The sequence below is a fragment of the Schistosoma haematobium genome, chromosome 6 (genome assembly GCF_000699445.3).
Source record: "Schistosoma haematobium chromosome 6, whole genome shotgun sequence".
Lineage (NCBI taxonomy): Eukaryota > Metazoa > Platyhelminthes > Trematoda > Strigeidida > Schistosomatidae > Schistosoma > Schistosoma haematobium.
The window spans coordinates 20,654,055-20,676,714 of NC_067201.1; the positions used below are offsets into that span (position 1 = coordinate 20,654,055).

At 35.5% G+C, this 22,660-nt stretch overlaps 1 protein-coding gene across 1 annotated transcript in view; it reads right to left on the reverse strand.

The window, feature by feature from the left end:
• Window positions 1-532: 532 nt before the first annotated feature.
• MS3_00008756 (uncharacterized protein) overlaps window positions 533-22,660 on the reverse strand; it is a gene marked incomplete at its 3' end in the record, with an annotated part of 28,128 nt that continues 6,000 nt past the window's right edge. The window contains exons 2-5 of the mRNA XM_035733017.2: window positions 20,589-20,786; window positions 16,522-17,304; window positions 11,176-11,541; window positions 533-582 (exon numbers count right to left, since the gene is read on the reverse strand). Coding sequence (XP_035589835.1) covers window positions 533-582; window positions 11,176-11,541; window positions 16,522-17,304; window positions 20,589-20,786 — 1,397 coding nt within the window. The remainder of the gene's footprint in view (window positions 583-11,175; window positions 11,542-16,521; window positions 17,305-20,588; window positions 20,787-22,660) is intronic.

A 22,660-nucleotide genomic window follows, 5' to 3' on the forward strand; every position in this document is an offset into this window, starting at 1 on the left:
CAACACCGCCATTGCTAGAAGAGATGAAGTTGCTTCTCCTTGACAATGGCTGAATACTCATGACCATGTAAGAGCCTTTCGAGAGGGAGAGTAAGATAACTCTCCCCACCCTCCGCTGTACTATTATCAATACTACTATTGATAAAACGACGACAAACTTTCAATGCCTAACCCTATCCAGTAACAATAAACAATCATAGATCATAAACTCAAAAGAAATCAATCAAATCAAATGCATAATAATTTTTATTTTTCATTATTATTAATTGTGCTATGTATTTGCATTCTAATTTGCACAATTTTACACATCAATTTTGTGTATCACATTGAATAAGTTCTGACATAGAGTTTTCTGATTTAATTTGTTTATTTTTTCTAGTTTCACTTGTCAAATTTTAGATAAATAATTGATAGATGAATCTTGATTAATCGACTGATTGATTAATTAATTGACTCATTGATTTATTGATTGATTGATTGGTTGTTGTTTGTTGTCAACATCTCTATCTGTTTATGATTAGAATAAGGTTGATCATTTACCAAAATGTCTACTCCAATCATTATGTCTTGATGGAATAGTTTCTAGAAATTGAATAGCAACAACAAGGAATACATTCAAAGAAGATCATGTAAACAAAAAAACGAGCAATGTATAATAATTTATGGACGAACCAATGAGGTATAAGATAACAGGTCTTGGATGTTGGCGCCAAATGTATTCATTTATTTGGTTAGATAGCATCTTGGCATTCATGAATCTAACTATCAAATGTGAATCATAATCTTTATAATACTCATTTTAGCGCTAATAAGTAGATCGACACTTACAAAGTCACTTTAGTGTCCTTCAAAGGTCGTCCATAAATTATCGACTTATCGATGAATAATATTGTTTCTTTAAAAATCTATTGAGAATTATAACTAATCAATGGTTATATTGTAATGAAGGAGAACACAAACGGGAACAAGTTTGAGAATCATACAGTAAATATTTCATTAATTAAAGGATATAAATATAAAGACAAAGACAATGTGCTCCTTTGATCTGAACACTTTATTTACAAATGTACCTCTCAGGAAAACCATAAATATTTCTTTGAATAACCTTCCACTTCCATTTCCTGTTAGCACTCTGAAAGATTTATTATTATTGTGTACAGATAATGTAAAATGCACTTTTGAAGGTGAGCACTTCCGACAAATAGATGGTGTAGCTATGGGTAGCCCTCTAGGACCATTGCTGAATGATGTGTTCATGGGATATGTTGAAAATTTAGTTGAAGACTCAATTCGAAAGATGGGTCTGTATAAACGATCTATTGATGATATAATAATCATAGGGGATAAAGGTGAAAACATAAACCGCTTGTTAAAAGAATTCAATAGAAGTCAAAAGTACATTTCTCTTATATATGAAGAGAAGAACAACCAACTTCCCTTTTCTAGACATCCTGATTAGTAGGAGAGATGATGGTTCCATCCAACGTGCTATATATAGAAAACCAACATGGACAGGACAATATCTTAATTTTCATAGTCACTGCCCTATTCATTATAAACGCGGTTTAATAAAGAGCTTATTCAATAGAATCAATCGTACTTGTACTAGTGATACTATTGAAGTAGAGATGAAGCTCTTGACTGATGCGTTAATCAATAATGGTTACCCTTTGAAGTTCATAAACCACTGGAGGGGTTGCAATATGACTAGATCTATGACGCTTCTGGAACCCAAAATGCGAGTTTATATTACGTTACCATTCAGAGGTGACACAAATAGTCTCATGTTGAAACAGAGACTTAAATTAGCTATCAACCGGACATTTTATGCAGCCCAACTTGTCATTATCGAAAAGACAAGGTCTATGTTTCACCGAAAGCCCAAATAGCACGTAAGCGATTGTGTCTATCAATTTACATGTATGTGTGGAAACACGTACATAGGGAGGAGCAATCGTGACTTACAATTAATGGTAGGTGAACACATACCAAAATGGTTGCAGAATCAGATGAATTTCAATGGTCAAATAAGATCACAGGATAGACAAACATCATCCTCCATTGCGAAACAGTTGATTGAGATGGGTCATAAGGTTGACATCAAGTCAGCATTCGTAGTGTTATATAAAAGCCTTCAAGGACATATACTAAAGTTTATTGAGGCCTTGGCTATACGGAAATTGAAACCTCCTTTATGTGTTCAAAAACAATTTGTCCTTACACTTAACCTACCCTGATAATACTGATTTATTATCCAGAGTGGTAATCACATTTGTTTTTGTGTACTTTAATATTTTTTCCTTTGTTATGACTCTTACCCTTAACCTGTCTAGTTGACCTTTTAATTTTCATATATAAATGTTCTTAACATCATCGATGAACAAGGAGGTTCAGATGCAGACGTTAAGGCAAGGATTGGCAAAGCAAGCACAACATTCCTACAGTTGAAGAACATATGGAACTCAAAACAACTGTCTCTCAATCAATATCAAAGTGAGAATCTTCAATACCAACGTCAAGGCAGTTCTACTGTATGGAGCTGAAACTTGGAGAACTACAACAACCACCATCAAGAAGGTACAAGTATTTATAAATAGCTGTCTACGCAAGATACTCAACATCCATTGGCCGGATACCATCAGCAACAGCATTCTCTGGGAGAGAACAAACCAGCTTCCAGCTGAAGTGGAAATTAGGAAAAGACGATGGAAATGGATAAGACATACATTACGCAAATCATCAAACTGCATCATGAGACAAGCCCTAACTTGGAATCCTGAGGGGAAGCGGAAAAGAGGAAGGCCAAAGAACACATTACGTCGGATAATAGAAGCAGATATGAAAAGGATGAATAGGAACTGGAAGGATCTGGAAATGATTGCCCAGGACAGGGTTGTATGGAGAATGCTGGTGAGCGGTTTATGCTCCTTCACGAGGAGTAACAGGCGTAGGTAAAATTAAAGTAAGTTAACAAGTATATTAGGTGTGATCAAATTGTTCGAAATGTATTACGCTAATATATCATCACATAATTCTGATAAACTTCGTTTTCTCATTACATTATCGAAATTTATCAAAGGGACTAATTTGTTTTAAATATTTCATTTGCAAAATGTCATTCTTTGTTCTTGTTGTTTTTTCTTCGATCTTCTTAATCTTACTGCCTCTAAACATTTCACTTCCGATTGGTGATACATACTACTTATATCTGTCAACATCAGTAGTATACACCATCATATTACTTAAATGTTTGTTATAACGAATTCTTGCATCAAATAAGATAATTATGAATGATATTATAAGAAGTGATTAAAATTGGAGAAATTCTATGCCATAGAAGTTTCTGTACTGAAGATAATTTATAGCTCAATTGAATTCTTTTTTTTGTTGGTATTATTGTGTTCATCAAGCTGAATGGTGTTCAATCGATTGTTGATGACAAAGTCATTTGTATCAGATGGATTTTGCGGATAGAATGGTAATTTCAATGGTTAAGATCATGAGTCAGTTGAAGCTAGACCACCATGGAAAACCTGAAAGCACTGGACGGCCGTTTCGTCCCATTGTGGGACTCCTCAATTTCGTGGATTAGTTGGAGTTAGACATTAACACCGTTGGATACTGGCCCACTGGTCTAGTGGTTAAGTGCTCGCGCGCGAAACCAGTAGGTCATGGGTTCGGATCTCGCAGGGGGCGAGGTCGTGGATGCGCACTGCTGAGGAGTCACACAATAGGACGAAACGTCTGTCTCGTGCTTCCAGGTTTTCCATGGTGGTCTAGCTTCAACTGACTCATGATCTTAACCATTGAAACTAATTTGTGTTTGTTAATCTTCATTGGTCTCGTTATCTTCATGTATCTTTGAACTTAGTCCTTTTGTTAGGTCCAGAATTTCAGTATTTTCCCGATCAAACATTTACCTTACTTACTTACATCCGTTACCCCTTATAAAGAAGAATAGGCTGCTCACCATCATTCTCCACTCAACTCTGTTCTGGACAAGTTTTTCATGTTCTTTCTAGTCCTGATTCATCCTTTTCAAGTGTGTTTCCAATTCTCGACGCAATGTGTACTTTGCTCTTCCACTTTTCAGTTTCCCTTCAGAATTCAAAGTTAGCGCTTGTTTCGTGATGCAGTTTGATGATTTCCGTAATGTGTATTCTATCCATTTCTAACGTCTTTCTGGTTTCTCAAGGTAGGCTGTTGCTGATGGTTTCCGGTCAACGGATATTTAGTATCTTGTGTAGACAACTGTTTAGGAATACTTTGCACCTCGTTGATGATGGTTGTAGTAGCTCTCCGTGTTTCATCTCCGTACAGTAGAGCTATCTTGACGTTTGTATTGAAGATTGTGATTTTGATATTGATCGATAGTTGTTTTTAGTTCCATATGTTCTTCAATTGTAGAAATGCTGTTGTTTCTTTGCCAATTTTCGCCTTTATGTCTGTATCAGATCCTCCTTGTTCATCGATGACGCTTCGCAGGTACGTGAAAGATTCCACATTTTCCAGAGTTTCGCCCTCAAGTGTGATTGTGTTGGTGTTCTCCGTGTTGTATTTGAGGATGTTGCTTTTTCCATTGTGTGTGCTGAGGCCTACTGATGAAGAGACTGCTACTACACTAGTTGTCTTCATCTGAATTTGTTTATGTGTGTCGGGTAGTAAGGTCAGGTCATCCGCGGAGTCCAAATCTTCTGATAGATTACGAGCTATCTATTATACGCCGTGTTTTCCCTCAAATGTCGAGGTCTTCATAATCCAGTCAACCACCAGAAGGAATAGAAAGGACTCCTCATTAGCGGTACGCATCCACAACATATTTTATTCACCAATTGATGAATATAATATATACATTCCATTAGTTGATAACACAATGATTTAAGGTCCGACAAATATGGAATGGATTCTCAACATGATCATATATATAAACTACTTTTGTATAAACCTAATTAAATAAGTAAAGCATAAGTTCGATGCCTTCTGATTTTCAACAGTTCCTTAGTTGAACTCAATTCATGATGTAAAATTACAAATCAATGAAGCAGTTTGATCCTTTGAAAAACACACAAACACACAAATTTTATTTAACAATTCAAGAAGATACTTCCAAATTTATCATTTACACAACAGTCATAGCATAAATTCACTTGGTATTGTTTTACTTGTATCTTCCCATTGTTATTTAGGTCTGTAATTGATCGTCTCATGTTGGCATATGTGTATTCTGTGCGATTTTCCTCGATATAGCCTTAAATTACAAGCTTTTTAAGCAAAGATATGTAGTGGCTAGTAGTGTAATCCAGGATGCGCGTTTCATCCTATTTGAAACTTGTCAGTCGGATGTACCTGCATCTCACAATTGATGTTCACTTCGAAACTCAAACCCAGTACAGTTCTCTTCAAACGTCATCGTGTTATCCACTTAACTATTGAGTCCTGATAGCCACCTGTTTGTGCAGTAGGGTGAAGTTTAGATTTTACTTGGTGTTGTTTTACGTGTATCTTCCCATTATTATTTAAGACCTCAATTGATCAGTCTCATGTTGGCATATATGTATCCTGTGAGGATTTCCTTGATATAAGCTTAAGTCACAAGCTTTTTAACAGCTTATATCTTGATTTATACATCTATTTTTAGAAGAAAAAACATAAAGGCCTATATAAGATGAATTAGCTTTATTTATTCCCATAGTCTAAGATGTATTACATCACATGGTTTAGAATCGAATGAATTACATAACAGTATAACGTGTTGGTTTCTTCGTTTCTTTAAAAATAAACAAAAAAACACCCGATGAATTAGTCCCTAGAATCAGTAAAAATATCCCCTAGATACATTTGTAAATATGTCTAATTAGTGTTACATTACAGCAACAACAACAACAAAAAGACCATTCAAAGTTCAACTGTCTGATCTCATCGAATCATACATTAATCAAAGTATGTAAACTGAATAGTGTAAACATTATAATTTCTATTAATAGAATTATTATTCATAAATTGGTTGAAGTTAGATATTAACACTGGTTTATTGGTCTACAGGTTAAACGTAAGCGCTCACGAGACCGCTCAGTCCTGGGTTCGAATCTCGAGAAGCGGGATCGTGGATGCACATTGGTGAGGTGTCGCCTACTAAGACGAAACGGCCGTCCAATGCTTCCAAGTTTTCTATGGTGGTCTAGCTTCAATTGATTCATGATCTCAACTATTAAAATTACTATAATATTTTTTAATATTCCAAATAAATGTCGACTAAAATGTTTAAAGTAATCAATTTGTTCAACATCTATACTCATTAGTAATTAACCTTGAAATAAGAAGTCGTTTATCAGTGACAGTCAGTCATATTGGGTTTGAATTAATCATTGTGGACAAAAATAAGCACCCAGTGACTTCTACCTGAAGTTTATGCTGAAGATATCGTTCAGAAGAACAATAAAAGCTATATCGATCAAATCATCCAGTTCAGAGAACAAAACTCTATCAAAAAAACAACAGTGAATACTATTTCATAAGTTAATTGACATAAGGAAATCTACATGATTGTATTACAGCTCAATGATACAAACGTAATTTGCTTATGTTAGTCATTGAAGCTACAAAGTTCAATCCCTTATGTACTTATGTGGTGTGCGCTACTTATATTGGCATAAGTAGTATGTGATGTTAGTCGTGAACAGAAAGTCTGGCAGCAAAGAGACAAGAGGATCGAACAGTGAAGAATGGAAACAGAATGCATTTTGTATAAAAATGCAAGAACAATGAAATCTGAGTCATTTTGAGATAATTGGTGGACATTTTGCATTTACTTTATGATTGTTAGATTTTACTAACATGTCCTGTAATTTCGATTGTTCCCACTGGTGTTCTTGTTTACTACACTTATGGTTATACAGTATTGTGTAGTCGTGTGAGAAAGCATAAAATTGATTCAATGCTCAGTAATTTTCAATACTTATCTAACAAAGAAGAATCAGTGATTGTAACTATAAATTATACCATAAATGGTAACTTCTGATGCTAAGAATGAATATATATTCAAGCATATATTGTTGTAAAACTATGATAATCATACGTTACGTTAATTTTATGATAAATTTTTAACACTTGGACATTTATTGATATTTAATAGTGGAATTCATGAGTCAATTGAAACTGGATTACTATGGGAAACCTGGAAGCACTGGACGGCCACTTCGTCTCAATGTGGGACTCCTCAGCAGTGTGTATGTACGATCCCGCCTCATGGGATTCGAATTCAGGACCTATCGGTTCTGGATTCTTTTCAATATCATTTGGACGTTTTACTACGGTATACTAATAATTGGCATGAATGAGACATATAAAAGTATTGGCATAGCTTGGAAAAACCTCTGGAAATTTATCAAAATACTGATGAATATTTGTAGAGACAACTTATTGAAGGTAAACAGGTCGTTTTTAATGGAAAAAGCATTTAACTAATGACCATAAACACTATGAAGATAATTCTGGTTCATTTCGAACGACTAACAGACTAATCGCTTAATAACAACATCAAACAAGTGACATCTATCATTCTATCCGATCGTCGATTCACTGTTTAAGTTATTATTGATTAAATGAATTTGATAAAGCTATCTGAACCAACGATTATGAAAAACCAGGAAACATGTTAAGTATCTGAATTGCAATGAGATTACTAAAATGTAAAGCCAAATTGAAACATTTGTACTGTCACAAATGATACATTCCAAAAACGGATCAGATTAATTCATTTGATATTGTTTACTTGATTTTTCCCATTATTGTTTAAGACCTCAATTGATCAGTTTCTTAATGGTATACGTGCATCCTGTAAGGATTGCATTGATATTGTTTTAAGTCAAAAGCATTCTATTCAAAGATGGATAGCGGCTAGCAGCGAAATTCAAAATGCGCGTTTCGTCCTATATGAGACATGTCAAGTGGATGTACCTGCATTCCACAGTTGATGTTCACTCAGGGACTTGAACCCAGTACAGTTCGCTTCAAACACCATCGTTTTATCCACTTAGATACTGAGTCCTCAAGACCACTTGCTTTCGTAATGGCATAAAGTTTAAATTCACTTGATGTTGTTTGCTTGTATCTTCCCATTATTGTTAAGGATTGCAATTGATCAATTTCCTATTGACAGATATGCATCCTGTACGGATTGCCACGATATTGCGTTAAGTCACAAACTTTTTAAGCAAAAGTGTATAGTGGCTAATAATGGAATCGAGGACGCGAGTTTCGTCTTGTTTAGACTTCGTCAGCTATATGTACTTGCATCTCCGAGTTGATATCCACTCCGGAATTCTGTAATGCAGGTACATCCAGCTGACTAGCTCCAAATAAGACAAAACATGCGTCCTGAATTCCACTACTAACCACCATTCATCTTTACTTATAATAGATCAGATTAATCTTCTATTCAATTATATAAAATGATATGTATAAACTTTTATTATTCTAGTTCACATATTTACTGAACAACTAAATACTGTCTCTGAATTTGTTTTATTATTCTCTCACATTGAACTACTAATAACCTACTGTCTAAACTAGTGAATAATTCATTGTCCGGCTGTTTTTGTTGTTGTTGCTGTGATTTAGGCTACCACTGTGTTCTTTTACAATATGAAATAACACACAAAAAAGAGTAATTTGTTTAGTTGTCGAATGCCTAATACCACATTGTTTTTCTTAGCTTCTCTCTTCCAGATTTCTTCTTCTTCTTCTTCTTCGTCTTCGTCTTCCTCTTCTTCTTCTTCTTACTAATGTATATCCGGAAACTAATGTAAACAATAGACTTATGTCTAGACAATAATACCTTTATGTATATGTATCTATATATAACCATATATATATCTTTATAATAGTCAATATGATATATTATTCATTAATCATTTGTTTTGATATTGTTCCTAATTTATCCCTTTTTAAAGGAGTAAGAAAAAGAATATACACTACGGTAAGATGTTTTGTTTAGTTTGTATTCTGGTTATATCTTTTATTCTCTTGTTGTTGTTCTTCTTCTTTCATTTTAATCAACGTAATTAGGGAACATATATTGAATATTATCTATGGATACATGTATATTTCTATAGTTGAAATCATGAGTTAATTGAAGATAGACTATCATGGAAAACCTGGAAGTACTCGATCGTCATTTCGTCCTAGTATAAGATACTTCAGTGGGGTTCAACAGCGACTATTGTGAAACAGTAACTCATTAAAGACAAAAGTGGATGTGTCATTCAATTTCGTGAATTAGTTGAAATTAGACAGCAACACTGTTGGTAACCGGTTTGATGATCTAAAGGTTAAGCGCTCGCGCTCGAGATCGGTAGATCCTGTGGTTCAAATCTTGCAGATGTGCATTTTCAAGGAGGAGTCTCACAACAGAACGGAACGGCCGTTCAGTGCTTTCAGGTTTTCCATGGTGATCTAGCTTCAACTGACTCATGAATTCAACCATTAAATTACAGAAGGAATTTCCATAAATCTTATTTGACTTATTCATTGGATAGAAAATTACTGCAACAACTAAAGTAATAAGGATTGTAAGAATTTAATTGAAAAAAGGACGATTAGTTGAGAGGATTATAGTGGCTCACAAAAAGATTTTTCTCTCATATATGGTTACGTAACTATGTTAAAATTATGGTAGATAGATAGAATTTCTAAACCATTATCCATATTATAATCGAAGATGGACGGTGGCTTGCATTGGAATCCAGGACACACGTGTCGTCCTATTTGGAACTCGTCAACCGGATGTAACCGCATCACCCCGTTGCATAAGCAAGTGGCTATCAGGACTCAGTAGCTAAGTGGATAAAACGATGGCGTTTGAAGCGAACTGTACTGGGTTTGAGTTACTGAGTGAACATCAACTGTGAGATGTAGGTACATCCAGCTAACGAGTTCCAAATAGGATGAAACGCGCATCCTGGATTCCACTACTAGCCACTGTTCATCTTTGTTTATGATATTGTTGTTTTACAAAAAGTCGGTATTGAACTTTTGAAACTTAAATCTGTATGATAGTTTTAGGATCGGCTTAATCAGTATTTTTTCTGTTAAAACTCCAATGTTATAAACACTTTTTATAAGACATGAGTGCCTACTATTCATGGCATCAGTAATGTGTTGTGTGCTTCTGATGTCAGCAAATATAACAAGTATGTATCATCAATCGGAAGTGAAATACCTGGCAGATCGACGAAAAGAGAACGAGAATAGAGAATTATTGGTATGGAAACGGAGGAACAATCAAGTCTTAGACCATTCATTAACATTTTGTAAATGAAATATTTACTACACAGTTCTAAGGTTTTACTAAGATGTTCAGTAATTTTGTGTTCAAATATATTCGATTGTAGCCACTTGTGTTCTCACCCACTATATTTGGTGTCGCTACCAACCAGGAAGGAGCATTGGTGCTTTTCTGAGGACGCAGTTGCAGGCCTGAATCCGAAGTGACAGTTGGGAAGGTCTGGTACGGTTAAGTGACGTGTTCTGGTGGGGCGGTGTTGGCTGTGGCTATTTCTGTCGATGAAGAGAAGCTGTGGGACATGCGGCTGCTGGCATATATTGAATGTAGATGGCTCAGCAGGTCACTGATGCACAGGCGTTGAATGTGCTGGGTTGTGAGTGTACGTCCGGTTTCGATGGCCCGTCAGGTCAACGGAGATATGAAGGTCAACTCGCCACAGACTCGACATTTTGATGGAGAGTGTGGCACGGATTGCAAAAAAAAGAAGAAAGTGGCATAGAAAGCAAAACCACCGTAAGAACGACTGCTTTAAAGCAGGGATGAGTGTGGTGTATGCTACTTACGTCAACAGATATACCTAGTATATATCATCAATCGGGAAAGAAATACCTGGAGGTAGAAGGTTAAGAAGATCGAAGAAACGAGGACGAGGACGAGAACGAGAACAAAGAATGATTGGTGTGGAAACGAAGAAACAACGAAGTCTGAGACGAATGATTGACATTTTATGAATGGTTCTCAGATTTTACTACGAGATATCATTATTACTATATAACAATACAGTAGACTATTTCAATTAACTTTTGATTATCTCACAAAATGTTACCATCTCAAGTATGATTCCTTAATCACTATAATAAAAATTTGATTGTCAATCATATATTACTTACCACTACAGAATTCCGGTTTTCTTAATTCAACAAATTTATCACTTAAACAATTGACAACATGAAGAAAACAAGTATTACGATAAGTTTTTCCATTTGATCCACAAACAACTGGCCAACCATATGTTTGAACTGGTGTTTTCCAAACAGGATCACCAAATACTTGTGTTTTCCTTTTATTTAGTATACCTGTAGATGATGATGAGGATGACGATGCTGAAGTTAATGTTTCTTGTCCATTTCTAAATGATGCATTACAATCTAATGGTAGTTTAGCACAATCCATACAAATTGGTTGACCAGTTAAATGATGTGGACTACATCTCATTTCAGCTCTTGGACATTGGATATTAGAACAAGTAGCTTTACCTGTGAATAAATTTAAATAACTTTAGTTAGATATTAATCATTCAAATGAATTATATGAAATTAAATCATTTACTTTTGAAGTGAACAGTATTGGGTTCGAGTCCAAGAATGAACATTAACTCTGATATTGTTGAAGATGTTAGATCCCGAGAACTCACTTGGTAAATACCTTATTCTTGTAATTTTATTTTAAAATTTTGAATTTCTTGTTTTCGAGCCAAAAGCGCTCATTTTCACCTTCATGTTGTATTTCTCACTTGGGAGAATCTTAAACGCTATTGGTTCGTTGTATCTTTTAGTGTGCTATTTTGTAACGCTTCCCAAGGACAATTTATTGCTGTATATATCCGTTTGATTTGTGCCTGTCATTATTGCTCGTGCTTCTGGCTGCTTGCGGAATATATTTCCCCGTTTGAACTTGGACTTCTCTCTCTAGTTAGAGAGCTGGGATGCATCAGAATAGCTAGCTTATTGGTCATTGGTCACAGAGTCTTTGTTCCGTTCGCAGACTAGGTGAACTCGTAATAGCTTCAAACATAGCAGAGATACAGGTACATTCGATTGACGAGTCCCAACTAGAACGAAACATGCGTCGAACTGGATTACACTGCTAGCCACTACCCAATTTTGTGAATTAAAGTAATATCGATGCAATCCGTATAGGATACACATATGCCAATAAGAGACTGATCAATTGCATTCTTAAATAACAATGGAAAGATTCAACTAAAACAATGCCAAGTGAACTTATAAGTGGTATTTCATACCACTTGAATAAACGGTGTTCTTGTAATTCAGGAGCCCATTTGGTAACTTTTTTATTCCAAAATTTTTCATACGCTGGCTCCAAAGTCCTATATGGATCGTCACCAGAGATCTAGGCATATCTTCCTGATGAGTTCCAAAGGAGGAGGGAAGAAAGAGCATACCAGATTTTACTGCTAACCATTATTTATTGAATTACTCATTTTAGATGTAACACAGGTTATGGGGATATTAATGAACTAAACATTGTTTTTATCAACCAGAAGTTTATAACTCCTCAGTAATGTAGAACGCGACTTTGAATTTTCTAGTAAACAATCCGATAATACACAGTCCAGCAAAGAAAATTTTCTTTTGAATCATGTTCATTCCGATAACATTTCCAAGTAAACTATTACTATTGAATTGGTTCACATACAATGATTTGAATTATTCTTTATTGGTTGCGTTTTTTTGTGAGTCAGTTTTCTACGGGATGGGGTCGCTAACCCCTTGCCCAACCCTCCTCCTTTATCCGGGCCTTGGACCGGTAGTAGCCCAAGAGGAGCTCCAGGGGGGAGTACGCCGAGAAATGGAGACGAACACTAAAAGAACTAGAAAGGAAGGCTCAAGACAAAGTGGGTTGGAAAATGCTGGTCGGCGGCTTATGATCCATTGGGAGTAACAAGCGTAAGTAAGTAAATAAGTAAGGTTCAAATGCAAACAAGACAAAACACTGTTAAACATTAATCTAATATGACATTTAAGGGAGCGTGTTTTTGTGAAAATATGGTTCACTTAATGGGAAGAATTCATTTTGGGATATTACTGAAAACTAAAAAGTCACTGGACAGTCATTCTGTTTTAATGAGACTTCTCAGTTGTTCATATTCACAACCATCCCTACAAATCAAACTTAGAACATTCAAGTGCTAAAATGAGTTTGAAATAGAATAATCCACATCTCCAGCACCAGTCAATTAGTAGTATACCATGACCATCATCTATCCTCAGCAATGCTGATTATTTCACTCACAAAACACCACGGGCTCTAATCGTACCGTTAACATCGGCTACCTCACCTGAAATTGTAGATTTTCCTTACTCATGAGTATTACTTAGTATAAACTCTAAGTTAAACAGGACTTCCTGCTGACTCTCGAAAATCACTTAGTGCCTAAATAGCTTAATGAAGTTTAAACAGTCTGACTGACTAATAATTATAGGATTAAATATCAGGTCAAACGTGAAAGAGATTAAAATAAATATGCAGACAATAACAGGACAACGTCCAGGAACAACCAACAAAGATCTAGGTTGGCAATATCAAGCTGCCAGTCGTACCGATGTATGAAATTTGGATAGTTTACTTCTGTCTAACGTTTATCCTGTAGATTTTGTTCATATGACCATTCAGCTCAGAGAACGAAGCTCTCCCACCCTTGATTTAAATATCATAGAATTTTAAACCAACCATATAATTTATCAAAATCCAGCGATTAACTTATCATTCATTATGTTATAATGAACCAGTATCTTGGGTTTCAAAACTATTCCAAATTGATATAAACTCATATGTATGAGAATACATGTTGTATACTGCTTTGTGATCTTAGCTCTCAACTCACGTGACAAGAGAGATTGCATATAAGGATACAGTACAGGAAGAAATAATTAGTTCGCAGAAAGAAAGATATGAAGCGATTTTAATCTCATAGTTTAAAGGAAGACAGAGAGTGTATACACCTGAGCCATGTCACCACGAGCCTTCAACGTTCGGTTACGTTAGTCACGCGGATCCCAACTAAGTAGTCTACATCTACCAACATGTCTCAGACTAGAAATTATTGACTTCAAGCACTGACGCTAATTTTTGGTTTGGCCGCCCCTAACTTTCTTCCAGTCGTCTCCAACACTAGTCAGCATTGCGAGTAGTGGTAATCGGTGTTTAGGCATACGTAACACGTGGCCCAACCTCACCAACAGATTTATCATAATTCCCTAATACCCTGAGTCTAACCTCACAATTACTTACCCGGTGATCGCAGAAGGTGAAAGTAATATTTCTAAGGCATCTGTGGTCAAATACTAGTAGCTTACGAGTATTTTCTACTCTTAATGGACACGTTTCGCAGAGAATGATCAGTGTAGAAACAAAAGAACAATGAAGTGTGAGACAATTGACTTGTATTTGCAAAAGGAATAGTTAAGTTTGAGACCATTGATTGATACTTTGCAAATGAAGTATTTACTGTATCGTTCACAACTGTACTTTCACATCAATTCTTTGGACCAAAGTAGTAATGGAATTAACAATACAACTCTTAATTTACTTCAAGACTCAATGGCTGAAATATACGTCAGGTTGAGAGTTTCTTGTTAATATAACAAGTGTTTAATTATTATCAGTTTATGGTTCATGAGAGATAATTAACGTAATTTGATGAAAAAGTGCTGGTGACCTCCATCAGATTATGTACCATCAGCCAGATCATGCTCTCAAATGCCTTGGTACAGCCGAGGGTGGAAAGAATCTGCTATCCCTCTCAAAATGCTCTCACTTTGCGGCGCACATACGGTCACTGTCAAGTAAGTTCTACTCACTGCCTTCTCGCGGCGGGGGAGTTTTATTTCACGAAAATGAGAGGACGAAAAGCAAATATCCGGCTCTTTAACCGGGTTGGTGGATATAGAGGATCCATCTAAAGGAGTTGGAGAACCCTAATCCCAAACCATTGGTGCACATGGGCCCCAGGATTCTAAGGAAACAAATGGCACATTAAGCAATTATTGGTCATTGGCTACCATGAGACTATATCTCCTGACGTTGATCCACTGCCTTGTGGATCATACCTTTAGGTCGAAAGTTCCGGATGCGGCTCCCTAAGAAATTCACCTGTTCCGGTCTGGGCACCCGGGCAGTATTGCAGCCCACGCACAAATCAAGTGACTTGTATGGGGCATGTGTATTCGGTGCCTCTTTGAACCAATATTTACGTGTTCAAATAAAGAAATAAAGATCAATCAGAAACATGAATAAAAGAGGTCAGAAGTGAGATTATTTGATGTTATTTTATGGTGTCAAGGGATTCTATATTAATATTTTAAAAATGATATATGAAATGAAAATGAGTTCAATACCCATACAGTTGGAGAAGCTGAAATACATCGATTTCTAGACACTAGGCTTGCAAACAGTAATACCGAAATATGGTCAGAAATATTACTATCAAATTTAAGTTATCATGGGTTCAGATCCTGAGTGCGGGATCGTCGATGCTCACTGTCAAGGAAGAATCCTATACTAGAACGAAACAGTTGTCCAATGCTTCCAGATTTTCCATGATGTTCTAGCTTACATTGACTCATCAATTCAACTATTAAAATCAATATAGTAAATTACTAGTTTGGATCTATATTCAGAGCATTATGAACTATCAATGAAATCCTATAACAAAATAATTAGTCAGTAAATATATAGATATGAACTCATATTGTGATGTAAGCTACTTATATCCACATAAGTAGTATATGACGATAGTCAGGAATAGAATGTATTTCAGTAAAAGATTGAGTAGGAAAGAACAAAAACGGAAGGTGATTGGTATGAAAATGCAGGAACAATGAAATCTGAGACGATAAACTGCTATTTACAAAAAGAACAGTCAAGTTTAAGACAATGGATTGATATTTTGCAAATTAACTATTTACTGTATTTTCATTAGTTGAGATCATGAGTAAATTGAAGCTAGACCAGTATAGAAAATCCGGGAGAACTGGACGGCCTATTGTGGGACTCCTCTTTGGTAGTGCACATCCCTGACCCCACCTTGCGAGATTCAAACACAGGACCTGTCAATCTCGCGCATGAGCGCTTAACCACTGAGTCCTCCGGCATCCAACCGTGTTAATGACTAACTTCAACTAGTCCACGAAATTGAATAACACATCCACCATTATCTTCAGTGAGTTACTATCTCACAACAGACCCAGTTGAACTTCACTCGTCACTGCTTCTCACTAGAACTCCAAAAAATACCTCTTGAAGCCAGTCATTAGTGAACATTTGATGATTAGTATCTCGTGCACACACGAGATTCGAACCCAGGACCTATCAGTCTTGCGCGTGAGCACTTAACCTCCAGACCACTGAGTCTACTGGTATCCAACAGTGTTAATGTCATCATTTAATGTTCTTATTCACTTATAATATAATCAAAACTAAATATAACTTACTTCGACATTCTCCTTTATATGCTATTCTTACTTCTAATTGATTTTTTAATCCAGCTAATTTAAGATCACAACTATTATAAAATGTTTGATTATTTGTACTACATATTGGTTCATGAAATGTTGATTCAGGACAATTATTTAATGTTTTCCATGATTGTTCACTCCAATATTCACATGATGGACGTCCATCAAATTGACGTAATAAACAATATTCATTTGTATTACATATTAATTCTTTAGATAATTCATCATTAGAATAAATTGTCTTTTCATCAAAGATGGATTCATCTATATTTGATATATATGTATTTAGATCTGTTGATGTTCTACGATTCATAATGATGATATCATCTAGATTGTTTGTATAGTCTTGATTATCTGTTGTTGATGATGATGACGATGGTAGTACTGTATTTGTTGTTGAGATTGATGAAGTCGATGATGGTAATGACGAAACATCTTTTCCTTCTTCATAATCATTATATAAAGTTTTAAATAATGAATTAAGATTGAAATTTTTCTCTGATAATATACTTAAATCGGAACATCGTAAACCTTCATCCGGACATGGAATTACTTCAAGACTTTCTTTTGGTAATTTACAACGTGCTTGTTTTAAATGACATTGATTATGAAAACGTCTTAAATTAGTTGTACATAATGGACCAGTTAAATAATCAGCTGTATTACATTGTAATCGACATTTACATTTTGGTTCATTATTAATCATACGACAATAATGTCCTTCAGGACATACATATCCTTTACATGTTGAAGGTAATTCTAAATAATAAAAAAATGATAGAGATATGATGATAATAATAATAATCATTGTAAGAAAGGAAATGTGAAGATTTTTGGGTTTATGCAAACTAGATTAGAGGAAACTGGCCCTCTTATCTCATGCATATGAACAAATGCAGATGAAGACAACTAGTGTAGCAACAGTCTCTGCATTAGTAGACCTCAATCTACATAAAGGAAAAGAGCAAGATCCTCAAATACAACACAGAGAACACCAACCGAATCACACTTGATGGCGAAACTCTGGAAGATGTGGAATCCTTCACGTACCTGAGAAGCATCATCGATGAAAAAGGAGGATCGGATGCAGATGTAAATCCATGATTGGCAAAGCAACAACACCATTCCTACAATTAAACAATATACGGAACTCAAAACAACTCTCTCTCTCAATCAACATCAAAGTCACAATATTCAATACGAACGTCAAGTCAATTAGTTCTACTGTATGGAGATGAAACTTCCACAATTACTACAACCATCATCAACAATGTACAAGTATTTATAAATAGTGATCTACACAACATACTCAACATTCATTGTCCGGATACCATCGGCAATAGCTTACTGTGAGAGAGAACAAACCAACTTCCAATTGAAGAGGAAATTGGGAAAAGATGATGGAAATGGATAGAACATACATTACGGAAATCACCAAACTGCATCATGAGACAAGCGCTAACTTTGAATCTTGAAGGGAAATGGAAATGAGGAAGATCAAAGAGCACATTACATCGGGAAATAGAAGCAGAAGTGAAAAGGATGAATAACAAGTGGAAAGAAGTTGAAAGGGCTGCGGAGGAGAGAGTTGGATGGCGAGTGTTGGTGAGAGGCCTATGCTCCTCCACGAGGAGTAACAGGCGTAAGTTCATAGATCAGAGGAATGTTCAATCCGATTCGAACTAAGATACATCACTTTTATGTTAAATGTTTGATTATAGTTTAACAATCAAACTGATTAGTGTAAGTGAAACATAAACTTAAAGTTAAGAATTTTCCAGTGGATTAACACTTAGCAACAACCGATAACCATGATTTTTTAGAATACCTGTTTAGATACTTCAACTTGGTTGATACATACAAATGGAAATATCAAAGTAATTTCACTCTCCTGTCCACCCCTCACACACACATAGTCAAAGGTAACTTTAGCTTACTACCACTAATATGTAAATACCGCAATTTAGGACTTTGGACTGAATATAAGTAAATGATTGTTGCTTGTTTTTTGCACACATAACCTGTTGAGAAAATTGTCAATAAGTTGATGACATTTGACCGAAAACTAGGGAAGATGGAATACTGCACTGACTAGGGAATATCCCATCTAATTTATTGTTTCTGTGATATAGTCATTATTTTTGATGAAATGTGATATTATATCAGGCCTAATCTTTAAATACTTCTAGGAACATTTTAAACTGTGGTAACCGAGTTGTATATAAACCCAGCTTGTTTGAAATACATGATTCATATCACAAAGGCTAAGATTGATGTTCTGGACTCAGCATGGTGGCATGGTTAGTCAGGAAGCAGGACCGGTAAATACTCTAGACTGTTCGTATAGTTTTATGCGTCATTGGTTCAGTCGATAATTCACTGTTCTCTAATTGGCGGTATCATTACGTAATGTATTAATAGGGACACAATTACACTGTTATGCATTATAATGGACTTCAGTTATTCAGTGTTTAATTTAAGAAAGTCACATCAACATCTTAAATCTAAAGATCTTTCATAATAGTCTAAGGATGATTCTTTCAAGAGGTTCTTATATTAGGGAGAAAAAAACAATTAGGCACTCCACTATTTATGATACATTTTGCTTGGAATTGATAACATTGAATAGCCAGTAGTGAAATTAAATATGTATATGTATTCGTATTGTAGTGAAGAAGAACACGGGTGGGGACAATCGATTGTATTTAGCACAAAGATCACAGACTATCTCAATAAAATGTGAATACCATAAAGTCAATCGTCAATTTGCAAAATATCATTCCATCATATCAAACTGTACTGTTCCCGTTGCAAACACTAATCCATTGTCGCCCATTCCATTGTACATGCGTTTTCTTACAATTCCATTGTGCTCTTGCTCTTCCTTTCTCGATCTTCGCCATCTTCTGCTGCCGGACATTACGTTCTTTTAACGCACGTTATATACTACTTATATCAATATAAGTAGCTCACACCACAGTATTGCACAAGCAAGTGGCTATCAGGACTCAATAGTTAAGTGGATAACACGATAGCGTTTGAAGCGAATGATATTGGGTTCGAGTCTCAAAGTAAACATCAACTCTGAGATACAGGTATATCCAGTCGAAAAGTCCAAAATAGGACCAAACATGCTTCCTGGATTCCACTGCTAGCTACTATCCATATTTGTATATTTCTCATTGTTTATTAACGTCTACATCATCATTCGCAGCAACTAGAAATCATATTCCAACAAGGATTTAATAAATTAACATTACAAATAAAAACAGACTGAAAGTTTACAAGTGTCCAGTTTCATTATTCATTAGTTCTTATTCCTGATGGAATTCTCCTTACTAGATTGTAATCAGATCAGTTCTAAAATTAAGACAATGATGAAATCAGTTACTACTCACTGTCAAACACTCAATTTGTACAGGGAGTAACTCGTAGTTCAAATCATATTATGATAATATTTTTGACCGTAACACTAGGTAACATCCTTTCGAACACCATGGATAACATAAGCTCTACCTCAGCATCACAAAAAATTCTCCCTAAACAACGTGCTTCCTTGATCAAGTAAAACTTCTTATCAGTATTGAGTTGTGGAGATTATTAAGTTTTTAATTGAGATCCTGAACTGATTGATGTTAGACCACCGTTGAAAACATAGAATTAATAGACGGCCATTTCGTCCCATTGTGGGACTCTTCAGAAGTTCACATCCACGATCCCGACTGCGGAATTCTAACCCAGGGCCTTCAGTCTCACACGCGAATGCTTAACTTCTAGATCACTGAGCTGGCCAGTATCCAACAGTGTCAATGTCTAACCTCGACTAATCCACGAAATTGCGTGACCATCTTCCATTGTACTGAGGCAGAAACCTGTCTCTATCCGACACGGATTAGGACGAAGCGGTCATCCAGTACTTTCAGGTTTTCAATGACAATCTAACATCAATCAGTTCATGATCTCAATCCAAAACTTTGTATGATATTTATTCTGGTATATAATGACTTTCATAGTAAATAAACTATAATATCAATACTATTTACCTTCATTACATGCTTGAACACAATTCGGTGTACCAGATTCAAATAATAAATGATCCGTTAAATATTCTTGTTGAGTTATTTGACGATTTAAATAGAATCCACCACGTTTACAACATTCTAATTGTGATATACTCTCTTCCATTAATCCAATACAATTACCACTATTTAAACGTTTTGCAAAACATGATCCAGTTGTCACTGTTTTAAATTTAAAGAAGAAACAAAACAGATGTGGTGGATGAAACATAAGGAAAAGCTTATATTAAACTTTCAATGGTTAAGATCATGAGTCAGTTGAAGCTAGACCACCATGGAAAACCTCTAAGCACTGGACGGGGATTGCAGTAATTTCAATGGTTAAGATCGTCAGCTTCAACCGACTCATGATCTTAACCATTGGAATTACTACAATCTCCACAAAACCCATCTGATATCATAGTAAACTGTTAGATTGATGGTTCTTTTTTCTGGCTAGCGTCTTTTTTCTTGCGAGTTAGTTTTCTAAGGGAGACTTGGAGAACTACGAAAGCAATCATCCAGAAGATACAAGTGTTTATTAACAGTTGTCTATGCAAAATACTTCGGATCCGTTGGTCATACACTGTTAGCAACGACCTACTGTGGGAGAGAATAAACCAGATCCCAGTGGAGGAAGAAGTCAGGAAGTAGCGCTGAAAGTGGATAGGTCACATGTTGAGAAAAGCACCCAACTGCGTCACAAAGCAAGCACTCACTTGAAATCCTCAATGCCAAAGGAGAAGAGGAAGACGAAAGAACACATTACACCTAGAAATGGAGACAGATATGAGAAGAGTGAACAATAATTGGACAGAACTAGAAAGGATTGCCCAGGACAGAGTGAGTTGGAGAATAAATTTTCCATAACTTCAGCTCGCATATTTATTGAATAAAGTAATATACCTCTTAATAGTTTTGTAATTGTGAGGACGACCTACAGATAAGTTCGAAGAAGCTCTAAGAAGTTTGGAAAGATTCAAAGATATTCCATCCAATCATGTTTTCAAAAAATATTCCAGATGTAACTTCCCTATTGAAAAAACATTAAAACCTTTGTATACGAACTGGATGACTATAATGATGATTTCGTTTTCACTAAAAACTATAAACACATGAGGAATTTATACCATATTGGACACTGTTTAAAATAGAATTCCTTCTCAATTGTCTTCTATATTTTCATTTATGACTTGGAAGGTTCTAGCATTCGAGTGTTCCAGTTGTACATGGTATATCAAAGAATCTAAGCTCTATATATAACAGTAATTGTAAACTATTCAACACGTAGTCAAAATTAACCACTAGTTTCTTCAATACACATTTGGTTTACTCTTTTGAAACAGAAGAAATAGGTACATATTGTACCGATTATTATGAATGGGTTTAATGTGATAATGGTTTTTAGGAATCAGATCAAGGATGCATGTGATTCAGTGACATACTACAGTTGTATTGTGTTTAAGTTGGCGACTTGTTTGAATATGACAAATGACTTGGGTAATATTGTAATGTTATGTCAATCAGCTTCTGGTTAGTTTATAAATCGTCATCATATAGCAGTGCATAGTTTTCTTGAAGAGAAGAATTGTATTCCTTTTATTTAGTGCAGAAGTGAAAATTGATCATGTATACAATCATTGTAAACTTGTAGTGATCTACTTTTATCAAGAGAACGCGATTGGTTTAATGGTAACAATTATTATTATAACCAATTGTACCAGTGATTGTTTTACTGTACTTGTTTGTTTAACTGTACTAAAGACATACACTCTTCCGTTGCTTATGACCTTGCAAGTACTAACGTTTGCTCAGTGATTCCTCTTGTACTCCTTTGGCATGATCTCGGTACTCTTTCGATACCACGAGATCGTCAACAAATATATCTCGCTACAACCTCCAATCGCCTTCTGATATCTGGTACGCAACCTTCTTGTAGTGGTGATCACAGTCAACCGCGACTCGACGTTACACTACAAACTTATAATCATAGATAAATATTTGAATGGAGATTTGTGGAGATTGTAGTAATTTAACAGTTGAATTCAAAAGAAGAT